Raw genomic sequence first — 13,997 nt, forward strand, 5'->3', positions numbered from 1 at the left:
ATAAGCAAACAACAATGACAAGCCCTTGGGGGATAGAATCAGTATGGAGAGTTGCTACAAAGTGTTTTCTGAAATACACAGTTTTCGGTAAAAATTATGAGACATTAAAAAATACACACAGGAAAATGTAACCTGTACTATGTGTTGGGAAGAGGGCAACAGAAACTGTCTTTGAAGAGGCCCCTATGGTAAGCTGACCAGATGTCAAAGCAGTTATTAAAATGTTCAAAGAACTAAAAGAAGTCATGCTTGAAGTAATGGAAGGTATGACAGTATCCCAGCAAATAGAGAACATCAAGAAAGACAGAGAAATTTAAAAAAGAACCAAATAGAGATTCTGGAGTTGAAAAGTACAATAACTGAAACAAAAATTACTAAAGATTTAACAGTATTTGGGCTGCACAGAGACTACTGAAGGCAGAGCCACAGAAATTATGCAATCCGAGGGAGGCAAAAAGAATAAAGAAAAATGAACAAGGCCTCACAGGAATGTTGGACACCATTATGCACATCAATGTCTGCATAATAAAAGGATCAGAAGGACAGGAAAGAGAAGAATAGAAAACAATTTTGAAGAAATGACTAAAAATTTCTCCAGTTTGATGGGCAACATTATTTACACATCTAAGAAGTTCAATGGACTCTAAATAGGACAAACACAAAGATCCACACCCTAAATATACTAAGACTTTAAAAAAATAAAGACAAAAAAAAATTCTTGAAAGCAGCAAAAGAAAAATGATTTACTAGGGAATTCCAGTTAACTTGAACAGCTGACTTCTCAACAGAAACAGGTAATTAGTTCTGGCCAAAATATTGTAAAGAGAAGTGTGACATCGCTGGGCTGCAGCACCTAACTGGCAAATCCCAGGACACTTTTTCTTCTGGTCAAGTGAACAATAGCATTCACAATGGTGGCTGTTCCAACAGCCTGGATTTCATACTCACATATGTACAAACTCTCAGACCTACTAATTCCACTTCTGACAATTTATTCTATAGGATTACTAGAACCCATATGAACATGGATAAAATGTCACATGTCCAAGATAATTCCCTGTAACGGTGTTTATTAAAACAACTCAGGATGAGCAAAAATTGCGTATTTTTTCATTTATTTTTATAAGATAATATAACAGGAAATATAAAAGTGACAATTTCATCAAATTTATTCAATACAAGAATCAACTGGTTGAGGCCGAGAATTTAGCTCAGTGGCACCAAGCTTGCCTTGCAAGTGAAAGGTCCTGAGTTCGATCCCCAGTACCGAGAAAGAAAAAAAAAATCAACTGGTTGAAATGACACCTGTCCGAGTGACACTTGGTTTTGTGGGGGGTTTTTTTGAGACAAGGTCTGGCTATTAATTCACGCTAGCCTTGAACTCACTTTATAGCCCAGGCTGGCCTGGAACTCACGGCAATCAATCCTCCTGCCTCAGCCTCCCGAGTGCTGGGATTACACTTGGGATAGTCGGTATGTAAACAAATGCACTAATCGAGTGATGCTGGGATAAACTGTAAAGTGGTTAACCTGGGCAGTAGCTTTATCAGTATTAACTATGTGATTTTTTTTTCTGCACATACTTTTGCTTTTCTCTACAGGCATAGCCTATTTCATAGTTTTGACAAATTACAAAAAAGACCCCAAGCCCTAGGCCCCTGCCCCACCTCTACCCTTACAACATTCATTTGTGATACATGCATGAAGCCAGGAAGTGGGGACAGCAGGTGTTCAGCCTAGCTTATCAGGGAGTTTTTAAGAAAATGTTTTATACCAGAAAGAGGGAAGATGAAAGAGTGATTTGGGGGGAAGAGCAAGTGAGGCCGCCAGGCATGGTGGTGCATGCCTATGAGCACTGGTGAGGTTGAGACAGGAGGATTGTTGTGAGTTCAAGGACAGCCTGAACTGCACAGTGAGACCCTGGCTCAAAAAAAAATAAAAGAGCAAGTGAGGAGGTGCTTTTGGAAAAGTACCTGGATGGACAGGAGTAACTGTCTCTAAGACTGTAGGCCCACATAGTACCCAAGACTATAAAGTTCTTTTTAAAATACGTCAGTCTACTCAGCACACAGTGTGGCATTTCCATGGGTTGCAAAAAAAGGGAACCCCATCAGGTACGTGGGGCCTGAGACTATGAGCCCCCTGACATCCCAGGGCAAAGATGCTGCCCAGAACACAGAAGGTCTTTAAGCTTGTGGCTTGCAGGTGTGCACTGATTCGCAACAGCCAGGCTCACCCAGAGGTGTCTGAACAAAGACCCTGCTCACATGCGGGGACTCACTGGGCCCCTCGTGACCAGGAAAACAAGGTTTCCCAGGGAACATCAACTCTTACACACGGCGGAACTCAACCACTTAGTGGTGAGATGGAAGGAGATGCTGACCAGACTGTTAACTTTGACTCGAAACAGAAAGAAAAACTTGCACTCTATATTACTCATGCTACATATGGGAGCTGGGGCAGGGGACACCTTAAAACCACAGCCTCTGCCTCAGTCAACCCAAAACAGCCTTGACAACATTCTCAGGGATGAAACATCTACCTTCCTCATTCAAAATTCAATGTGCTTGTTATTCTTATAAATATGCCTTTCCAGTCACTCAGATGTTTTCATGGCCCCAGACCCTCACACTTTTAAGGCAGAGAAAACCACGGTCCCTCAAGAGTGGTTCACCAAAGTCTCTCCCCAAATGTGCAAAGCCCCCAGCTACACAGCCTTGGCCTGTGTGCTGAAGCGGACCCCCAGCCTCACCCGACGCCCACCTTCCTCACAGTCTCCAGCTCTTGCTGCTTGTTTTCGTTGGCGGCCTGCAGCTCCTTCATCTGCCGCTCCAGCTCCTCCTGCTCTGCCAGCAGCTTCTTCCGGAGCTCTTTCCGGCGCTGGCGGGCTTCTTTGTGTGGTGGAGGACTGCCCAGCCTCAACAGATGGACGGTGGAATGAATGGCTGTGCACGGCCGAGGAAAAATGGGAAACACACACTATTCTTTGCATGCATACCATGCAAATGACACAGAAGTAGGAAATCCAGACAGTGAGAAGTCCCAGCGTGACTCAGATTTTGCTAGCGAGCAGCGGTTTGACCCTGGCCAAGTATGTTTCCTCTTCTCCAAAATCAGAGTCTTTAAATTTAAAGTCTCTTCCAACTCCCAAATTCCTTAACTGAATATCTGCACTTACAAAGATGCTTAATTTGTAGTACACACATTTAAAGAATTTTATGACAACACTTTCAACTCCCTTGTCCATGTATCTCAAAAAGCTCAGCCTCCCAGAATGCTGGGATTACGGGGCAGCACCACCACACTTGGTTAATATGTACATATTCTACATGCATGTCCTTTGATGCATTATCTAATTTTTATATAAACTCTGACATTTTTCCTGGAATCTGTAATTACTGTACTTAAATTTAATTTCTTGGATGACTAACATACATTGTTCAAATTAAAAAACAAAAAGATATTCAAGAAAAGTCTCTTGCCAGCTCTTCTACCCCAGGTACTGGGTTTCCTGTCCCTTTAGTAACCTATGGCATCAGTTTCTTCTACATCTTTCCTAAGATAATTTTAAGCAAATGACTATACATGTATATTTTTTCTCTACTTTATTTTGACACAAATGATGGCACCGCCCACTCTTCTGAGCCTGTTTTTTCCCTTAATTTATCTTGAATGGTATCTATATCAGTACATAAAGTACTATACTTGAGCACTGTATAGTAGCTACACCAATGTATACCATACTTTATTCCGTTATCTCCCAATTAATGGACATGTAAATTGTCTGTATCATCACAAAAATTTCTGCAACAATGTTATTTTGAAGATATGCAAGTACATCTGTCATTATTTAATTTTTAACCCTCACAGCAGCCCTGAATGGTAGGGACTGTTACTAACCTCATTCCCTTAAAAGAAGAAAGAAGCAATAGCTCAAACCAAATGACCCAGGAAAGAATAAACCCAGGCAAACTCACCTAAATCTCTCTTTTGTTTTTTCCAGTACCAGGGATCGAACTCAGGACCTTGCACTTGTAAAGCAGGCACGGCACCACTGAGCTAAACTCCAGCCCTTTGCCTAAATCTCTTAAACCATATCAAAACAACCATAATTTCAACAGAGCATAATTCTATCTATGTGCAAGAATACAATACTCAGAATCCCCTTCAGGATCACACCAAAGTCACATACGTACCTGGGTGGTGACACACACCTGTAATCCCCTGCACACACAACCAGAGTCCCAGACCCCCTCTCTCCTTGTCTCTCTCATATACAGTTCTTTATTAACTTTGGAATGAAGTAATACTTTGGTTTAAAAGTTATTCATTCAAAAGTTTGTGTTTTTAAAATTATGATTTGGGTTATTTTGCAGTATTAGGGATTGAACCCAGGGGCTCATGAATGCTAGGCAAGCATTCCACCACTACGCTACATCCCCAGTCCTTTCTGTTTATTTTATTTTGAGACGAGGTCTTGCTAAGTTCTCCAGGCTGGCCTCAAACTTGCAATCTTCCCGCCGCAGCACAATGAGTAGTGAGGATTGTAGGTGTGTGCCACTCTGCTTTTTTGAAATTACTGATTTAAAACTACTGCATAATTCCTCTTTTATTTTACATAAAACCAAAAACTCAACGTTTAACATTTTAAGAATATCATCTTAGCATTCTTCATAGTCCTTAAAAGGGAAAGTCCATACTTTTAAATTAGTAGCAGGCCAGGGATTTACCCCAGTGGTGCCACCTGCCTCCCAAGTACAAGGTCCTGAGTCTGTTTGATCCCCAGTACCAACAACAACAACAACAAAACCAAAAATAAAATAGTAGCAGTAAATAAAACCTAAAATCTCCCATTTATAATTTTCTCACAAGTCTATTATACAAATTAATTGAGGAAAAATTTGAGAATTCAGACAGACATACTGGTGCACACCTGTAATCCCAGCACTCTGGGAGGCTGCGGCAGGAGCATTGCAAGTTTGACCCCACCCTGGACAACTTAGCAACTTAGTGACACCCTATGTCAAAATTTTTAAAAATGAAAAAAGGGCTAGGGTTGTATCTCAGCCCAAAGGTCCTGAGTTCAATCCCTAGTACTGAAAAAAAATTGAGAAATTTTAGCATCTTTCATGAGGTTCAAATCTAGAACATCAGTGCTCTCGAGTTTTATCATGCAAATAATAAAAATGGCCTTACCCTGAATCCATTCTTGTTTCTTCTTCTTATCTGAAGCACTAATTTCAAAGGTCTTATCAAAACATTTTATTAGAAAAAGGCATTTCTTTCCATCTTTGTCAGGCAGAGACTAAACAGAAAGCATAATTAGTTCTTCAAAATTTTATTCTTAAGCATCTAAATTAAATTCAATCTTGGGCCAGGGTTCTGCCACCTGCTTTGCCAAGCGCAAGATCCAGAGTTCAATCCCCAGTACCAAAAAAAAAATCAATCTTATTTATTTATACAAATCTGACTGAAACTCGGTGTTGGTGACAAATAACCTATAAATACAAATTACTGATCTACTACTGCTGTTTCCCAGGCAGCATTACCGACAAGTGACACTGACCCCTCACTGGTTTGCCACATTTGCACTGGAGAACTACAAACACCTGATGGAGCACAGGGTGCCATCCTTTGGGCTTTCCTGAGTACAGCAATTTTTGTAGCTGCCTACATCCCCTGCAGGAGCCCTAGAAGTTACACCCATGGCATTGATCTCTGTGGCATGCAAAGCTTCCAAGCAGTGGTGACCCCTAGCCTGGCTACCTCAGTCTCTGCTCCTTGCACCAGCAGCACTGCTGCTGGCGCCTGTCCCATGTCCCTATGAGTACAATGGTACAGCCTATGGTACTTTGGTTGAATCTAAGCAGAACCCTGTTGTGAGTATTGCATACCCCAAAACATGTGTCTATACCATTTCAATCATCAAAATGCACCATAGTTTGAGCAACAACACAGGTATTTTAAATGTTCTTCAACAAATACAGACATAGTGGGGTTTCATATACAAATGAGAAACTTGAAAACTCAAAAAAAACTGATGTTCTTGAGGACTTCACTTCTCTACAGAATTAGTGGCCATGAATAAAGTATCCTGAAAGTCACTCAGGGTATTCAAATATAACACTCAATCTTCTTTTATTTATTGAACTTAAAAGGCCCCAGATATTTTAGTATATTCATGATTTCAAACACTGTCTTACTGAACATTTTTTGCTTTATTTTCTCTTTGATGACTCCATTTTACTCAATAAATGATTCCTAAAATGTCCAAATAAACTAGAACTAATCCCTACACCAATATAAGATAGAAAACAAATTCATTTTAGAAAAAAATTGTCCTTTATCTTTAATTTTCAGTTCAGAAATGTGAATTTGGGGATTCTTTGAAGGGCCCAGAAGGTGGAAGAGGAGAAGCGGCTTCAGCAGCAGGGGGCAGCACCAGCTAAGCACACTAAGGGGGAACGGGCGCCTTACCTCCACACAGCAGTTCCCGTCCAAGACAATGTCCCCTTTCCTGTCTTTCAGATCCTCACTCACATAGTAAGAAATTACGTTGGGCTTTAGGACAAACCAGCGTTCAGTCCAGTTTTTCCGTCGATGGCCTTTTTTCATCATATAACCCTATGAAACATTAAATCTGAGTCAATGTTTGTCTTTCATTGTAAGAGTTAACATTTCTTTCCTGTAGATCTCCACTGCTGGTCTCCTTCATTATGTGTCCTGAATACGTGAATGTCATCAGCTCATGCTCTTCATGATCATGAACCCTTCCAGAATTTATGAAGGCCAGGGGCATTACACCCAATCAAATTCATGCAAGCACATTCAGATCAAAGTTTGCAGATAAAAGAACCCTTGAATTCAAGAGTCCTTATCTTTTTGAGATATATACTGAAATATTTACAGATAAAATAAAATGGCTGGGATTTGCTTCAAAATAAAACAGGAGAAGCACAAAAGCAGGCGGAGTAGGATTAGCCATGGATTGGTGGTAACTGGAGCTGGGAGACAGCTATACAGAAGTTCACTGCACTACCGTATTTCATTTTTTGAAAAGACACCTATCGGTGATTACTGGTAAATTAAAACCTTTAATTTAGTATATTAAATCAATGAAAATATTGGTCAAGTCTACATTCTTCACCAGTCACTAGGATTTCACCTTCTGGTACTAATCTACCTTTCCACCTGAGCTCTTACTTTTCTAGACATGAATTCTCCTCGCAGAAAGGGACTGGACCAAGAGTTAGAAAACTGGCTTCTAAGGTCACTCTCCACAACTTCCACCTCCTTCCCACATATCAGCCTTAAAGATGTAGAATTCAAAGTTCACTTTAACAAAATTACATAGTATTATAAAGTCCTTCAAAGTGTACAAAAACAGTTAACTCTTCAGGCGCTGATAGCATATGGGAGACTATACACATCATTCTATGTATGATATATATATATACATATATATGTATATATATATATCAGATATTATGCTGAGTACTTAGAAAACAAAGGTAATAGTTTAATAAGACAAATGCTACTTTTGTACATGGAAGTATCTTTTCCTAAAAGTAAGAGTATTTTTCCAATTGTACAAAAATAATATAAAAGGCCAGGTGAGGTGGTGCACAAATGCAATCTCAGCACTTGGTAGTACTCAGCAGGAAGATAACAAGTTCAAAGCCAGCCTGGGCTACATAGTCTGAGGCCAGCCTGGACTACATAGAAAGATCCTGTCTCAAAAACACCCCCAAAAAGAGTATATATATTGTATTTGTGTACCTCATGTAGAAAGTCTAATAATATAAAAAAGGAATAAAAAAAGAAAACAGAATTAATCAAAATCCCACAGTTCAGAGGCCATCACTGTGAGTGAGCACTTGAGAGTGCCCTTCTAGATGGCTTTACACAGACATCCTGCTACGTGAAAGAGATACAAGTAGCTACTGGTTCTGCAAGCAGTCATTTTCACTGACAGCATGCCATCAGTGTCTTTCTAGATTAATGAGTATGGATATATAATGACATGAATATATAATGAATATAAAATAAGCATGAATACATCTTAAAAATGGTTTGGAGGGGCTGGGGATTTAGCCCAGTGGTTCAGCTGCCTGCCTCACAAGCACAAGGTCCCAAGTTCAATCCCCAGTACCAAAAAAAAAAAAAAAAAAAGGTTTGGAAATGTGATTAAAAAGTTCCTTCAAAATAGTAACATCTCAGGGGCTGGGGCTCAGTGGTGCGGCCGCCTCCTCGTAAGCACAAGGTCCTGAGTTCAATCCCCGGTACCAAAAAAAAAAAATATATAGCAACACCTCAGTTCTTAACTGTACTTCAAAACTATACCAGTAATACTTTAAAAGGAAGGAAAGGAAAAGGAAAAAATAAAGAATAAAAGGGAAAACATGGAAACAAAGCTTTTATAAAGAAGGATGGGAAGAAGAGTTGAAGGGAGGGAAGGGGAATAGGGGAAAAAAGAAGCAAGATTTGGCATGTACAGGTAGTAATTCCCTATGATAAATGTTATCATTATGTATATCAAGTGTACCAATAAAATTAATTTTTAAAAAATGAAAGTCTAATAAAAGATTGGGAAAATAAGAAACTTCAGTTTTGTTCTAAGCCAGTTTAAGGCTATAAGTGATTTATACCATCTTTACAGCAAAAATATTATTTTATTTCAAACATCAAGTTCTAAAGAGGAAAAATACAATTTCATAGGACTCTTACCTGTTTTAAAACATCTAATATAAGCTCATTAAAGACTTCATTAATTGCCATAGACACTGTCTGCCGGTCCATGCCTTTGCTGAACTGTCCATTTCCAATCAGCTCAATAAGCTCCCATGCAGAAAGGCCCTCTTTACCATCATCAAAGTTGACTTTATAATCTTCAAATTGTTCTTGCTGCCAACCTCCTCCCATAGCTTCTGTAAGTTTCTTAAGCAAGTATTCAATCTGTAAAAAATTTTTAAGAAAATTATTTCCCAGTTTTAAAACTTTTAACACAGGTTAAAAAAAAATATTGGGCCAGGGATTTAGCTCAGTGGTTTCACCGCCTGCTGCGCAAGTGCAAGGACCCAAGTTCGATCCCAGGTACCAAAAAAAAAAAAAAAAAAAATTAACACAGATATGCATTTATGTTATTTACAAATGATATGGTCAACCTAGGAAATACTCTTTACCTTTCCAAAAGCGTGCTTCTTTAAAGAATCTCCTTTTATCAAGGAGAAGGATATGAATAAAATGCCTATGGTTTTCTATGAGCCTAGACTAGTAAAGGAATAAAAAACTGATAACCTTCTAATAGTATATTTGTATAGAGAACAAAGCAAACTGCAAATACAAAAGCTAATTCTGTGATCTGATTACTCCACTGGATATTTCAATATATCCAGAACAGGGCCGGGGATTTAGCTCAGTGGTTGCCATCACCTGCCTCGCAAGTGCTAGGTCCTAAATTCAGTCCCTGGTACCAAAATAAAACAAAAACAAAACAAAACAAAAAATATATCCAGAACATTAATCTTACTGAAATAACATGCAAGTGCTAAATTAAACATCTCAAAGTACAATGTACAAGTTATTCCCCAACCTACAAATTGCCTACATAAACCAATTACTGAACTTGATTCATGCTGTCTCCTTCTATTAGAATCCAACAACGCTGTAAATAATGGTTGAATTTCCAGTCTGAGCTGGAAAAGCTTACTAAATCCTGAAACACCATGTCTTTATATAAAACTAGAAAATGCTGCTACTGAATTAATAGCAGTTAAACAAAATAAGGCAGTAATACTGAGTGGGAAGTTAGTATCTTATTTTCTAGAAAACCTGGGTATCCTACAGCACTCTCAAACTCTGCATGTTAAAAAACAAATGAGTCCTACTGAAGGGAAAAAAGAAAGAATTGAATATTAGGTATGTAAGGGCCAGGAATTTAGCTCAGTGATTTCGCCGCCTGCTGCGCAAGCGCAAAGACCCAAGTTCGATCCCCAGTACCAAAAAAAAAAAAAAAAAAGAATATTACATATGTAAGCATGCCTGACAGAGGTGTGTTAGGAGAGTATTATAAAATTTTGAAATTTTTAAAAATTGCTAATATTTAGGTATCTTTCCTGAATTTGTGGTTCGCTTTTTATGGAACTTATTAGTGCAGTGAAAAATCCAAATTTTTTAAAAAGGCATTTTCCCACACAAACTGTAGTGTGAGCATGCAGTCAACAAATCTGTACTTCTGTAATTGAGGAATGCTTATATGCTGTATTTGGTACATCTTCCAAGGAAGTATCAATGAATATAATATTCTAAATGTTGAAATAAGAAATATGAAGAAATCAAAAATGAATAGATCATCTCTACCTTCCAAATGGTTTCCCTTCTATCACTGATTTCAGTTGGGAGAAATAGCATTCACATATTTCCCTATACTAAGATTATTATTCCCTGCCTTTCACATCAAATCACCAACAAAATCCTGCTGCTATTATTTCCCTAGATCAGTGGTTTTCAACCTGTGGGTTATGGCTCACTATGAAACCAACACAGTTGGTAGTAACCACAATTTCCTGAAATGGAATGAAAAATATTCAAGTTCAATTATAAAAGACAAACAATGTTTTGTGATAAATTTTGCGTGTGTGTGCATCTATGTGTGCTAGGTCCTGAAATAAACTGTTTATTATCTTCCTGTGGGTTGCATCAAAAGAAAATGAAAAACTTTGTCCCAAAAGTTTTCAAATCTGTCCCTCTATCTGCCTTGGTTCAGGGCTCCCTCTTGGTATTCTTGCTTCCAATGTTGCCCCCCTTTTACCTAGATTCTGCCAAAGGGAATTTTCAAAACACAACTTGAGGCTGTACCTCCCTAAAGCCTTTCCTGACTCCCTGCCCGCTCAAAGATAAAGTGTACACTCCTCTGCACCCCTGCGTGATTATGCCCAGCCTATTTTCTCTAACATCTCTCCCAACATACACTGCCTCGTCACCAATGTCATGAATAAGGGGTTGCAAACTATTACTATGAAAGGTTGAATAGTAAATATTTGGACTTTTTTTATTTCTACCACATATTCTCTTTAAAAAACCCTTTAGAAGTGAAAAAACTATCCTTAGCACAGGGGCTGTACAAAAATAGGCTGTGGGCTGGATTTAGCCAGCAAGCTGCCACAGAGTATAAGTAGTTTTCCCATTGAACACAGTTTTTATGTTTCTCCCACACCACTCTTCTATCTTTTCTCATTTCTCTACCTAGTGAATGTGCTACATCCTTTAGGCTATTCCCTACTCTAAGTGAGACGCTATGCTGCCATAACCTGGAAGGCTTTTAGAAATGAAGACTCTCAGACCACACCAAAGACCCCCATCAGCAGCTGCATTTTAACAAGCACCTCAAGTAAGGGCACACCCCATTGAACTTTGAGAAGCACTGTGGAGGGAGCCTCCTGATCAGCTCTAACCCAGACCCAGCACTCTCTACCAGCCACCCTCTTTGTCACTGCACTTAGCATCTTGAAAGTGAACTGAAATTATCTTTTTACTCATTTGCTTTTCCACCATTCTCTGAATTCTTTCTAGGCAGGACCATGTCCCACTCATCTTTGAATTCCCCGAGCTCAGCATGGTACCTAGAACACAGCAGTGCTCAACTAACAGCCACTAAGCAAAATGAACTAAATCTCAGGTTTTTTTAATCTATGAAGGGCATAACAATACCCATCATGTAGAACTACTATAGGGATAATAGGAGAAGGGCACAGAGCGATTTGCATGATGCATGGCATACAGTAGGTGCTCCATCAGTGTTAACAATGAGTAGAATGTTATTCACTTAAAATTGCATTTAACAAAGGTTTTATGAGATAACAAAGTGAAGAACAATGCAAAAGTAAATTTACCTATGATTTCTACTACATAAGGATTATCTAAGTATTTTAACTAAAAAGAGCAAGTTTTATTACAAATAGAACTGAGTTATTTTTTCTTTTCCCGTCTTTGCATTTCCATTACTTTGGTTATAGCACTGTTTGTGAAATAATACATTTTAACAGAGTAAGAATGGAAATACATATATGCAGGTGCTCAAAAAATGTTACTTGTTGGGGAAAAACACACTTGGATCTTTCCTCTCTCTTGTTAAAATACATTACTTATTATAGTATTGTCTTGGCTCTTAAATAGAGGTAAAAAATAGAGAGTGGAAGAGACGAAAGGGAAATGGTAAAGAAGATGAGAAGAAACAGAGGGAAGTAGAAAAGAGGTCAGAAAAGATAGAAGAAGAAAAATATTAAAATCAAGAAGACACTGAAGAGAGACCAAAAAAGTCAAGAAAGACATTAAGATAAATAATTCCTCAAGTGCCAGTAACATGTATAGAAGTTCAAGCTCCCTAAGGACATCAAAAAGAAGGACCCAAGCTGTCTGCTTACCATTTGGGGTGCAAGCAGTACAAGTACAAGAAGTGCTAGTGGTAAGGTCAAAGGAAGTACATGTGTCTGGCCACATGTAGGCACAGGATGGTGGACTATACATAGGTGTGGCCCACTGACCGCATGCACATGGCAGGAAAACAGCCTTGGCTCTGCCTCTGTGAATGAAGTCAAGCCCCTCACACTCCAACCTTCAGTTGCCTCTTCAACATCAGGTGATCTTTAACACTGTGATTCAGAAAGTGCCTGTTAGTAACCAACTCAGCTGGTGGGGCAGCTTCCCAGGTACATCCTGAGCTTGCAGAAGGTGCTCCCAAACCCATGTGAGGCTGCCGTCAGCTCCCAACACGTATCTGCTCAGCACTCCCTGTGTGCCGTCAACTAAGGAATCTGGATGCATTTCCTGTTGACTTTCAGCACAATCATATACTTATCATAACCCAATAACTTAAGGTCTTTTTCATTCACTATACGGGGCCAACCAAAGACAAACATTACCATTCTCCACTCTTCAGTTATACTAAATAATAAATCACGTGCTGCCCTGTTAGTCTCCAGTGGCCTGCATCAATTCTAAGAGCTCATTCAGTTTCAGGAAGCAGCTTACTTCCTCCTTCCAAGCAAGTTGCACCAAAAATAACAAAGAATAAACTTTCAAGCTGCATGTGATTTTCTAGGCCTTCAGCTCAAAAACGTATTAGTTAAAAGTTCTTTCCTTGTCATCATTAAAAGGGGCATTTATTAGTGTTAACAACAATTCAGGTTTTATTTCATTTATAGTCTCATAAAACTACTTCAGGTTTGATTTTTCATTACATCAAGGCAATTCTTCTAAGTAACTCCACAAGAGACACACCCTGTTTGTTCCTGGTTCTGTGGGAAATGAAAACTAAGTAAAAACTATACTTTACAGACACATATTTCCAGGAATATCACCTGAAGAAAACTGCAGAAACAACTCAAATGAAAACATACTATTTCTTGAAATCTTTGTGACAAAAACATCTTAACCTCACCATGTAATTCATTTAAATATTTACTTTAACATCCTGGACACTACTTTCTGGGTGATGGAAAATTGAACCAAATGTAAATTTATTATCTGTACCATTTAATGTTATTCATTCAACTCCCACAGTTACATCTTATATAGTAATTAATTGAAGTTTAATCTTTTTAAACATACTCGACTTAAAAACTGCACATTGTCACTATGGCAAGTGGATTACAGGAAACATAAAAATTACTTTAAATTTGTAAGGCCTAAAAACTGTTGGAAGGATTACAAGTTAAACAAAGGTAGGAGGGCCGGGGATTTAGCTCAGTGGTTTCACCGCCTGCTGCGCAAGCGCAAGGACCCCAAGTTTGATCCCTGGTACCAAAACAAAAACAAAAAAAAAAAATCCAAGGTATTTACTCCAGACAAAGTATTTTTTTAAATTTACTTTTTAAACACATGTGTTTATATTACTTTTCTTTGGGGGGGGGTACCAGGAATCGAAATCAGTGCCACTGAGCCACATCCCCTCCCCTATTATTACATTTTTATTAAAATCTGTAAATCTAGGGGTCAGG

At 38.7% G+C, this 13,997-nt stretch overlaps 1 protein-coding gene across 4 annotated transcripts in view; it reads right to left on the reverse strand.

Annotated features, from left to right (window-relative positions):
- The window catches only part of Swap70 (switching B cell complex subunit SWAP70), a 79,935-nt gene that overhangs the window by 16,140 nt on the left and 49,798 nt on the right, over nt 1-13,997 (reverse strand). For all 4 annotated transcript variants that reach the window (XM_087211312.1, XM_087211313.1, XM_087211314.1 and 1 more), the window contains 4 exons: nt 8,728-8,955; nt 6,478-6,624; nt 5,197-5,305; nt 2,764-2,945 (listed from right to left, as the gene is read on the reverse strand). In XM_087211312.1, the coding sequence (XP_087067438.1) occupies nt 2,764-2,945; nt 5,197-5,305; nt 6,478-6,624; nt 8,728-8,955 (666 nt within the window). The remainder of the gene's footprint in view (nt 1-2,763; nt 2,946-5,196; nt 5,306-6,477; nt 6,625-8,727; nt 8,956-13,997) is intronic.

This window comes from Heterocephalus glaber, unplaced genomic scaffold (genome assembly GCF_053883595.1).
Source record: "Heterocephalus glaber isolate CG9 unplaced genomic scaffold, H.glaber_assembly_v1.0 deba00001428, whole genome shotgun sequence".
In the NCBI taxonomy this organism is placed as follows: domain Eukaryota; kingdom Metazoa; phylum Chordata; class Mammalia; order Rodentia; family Bathyergidae; genus Heterocephalus; species Heterocephalus glaber.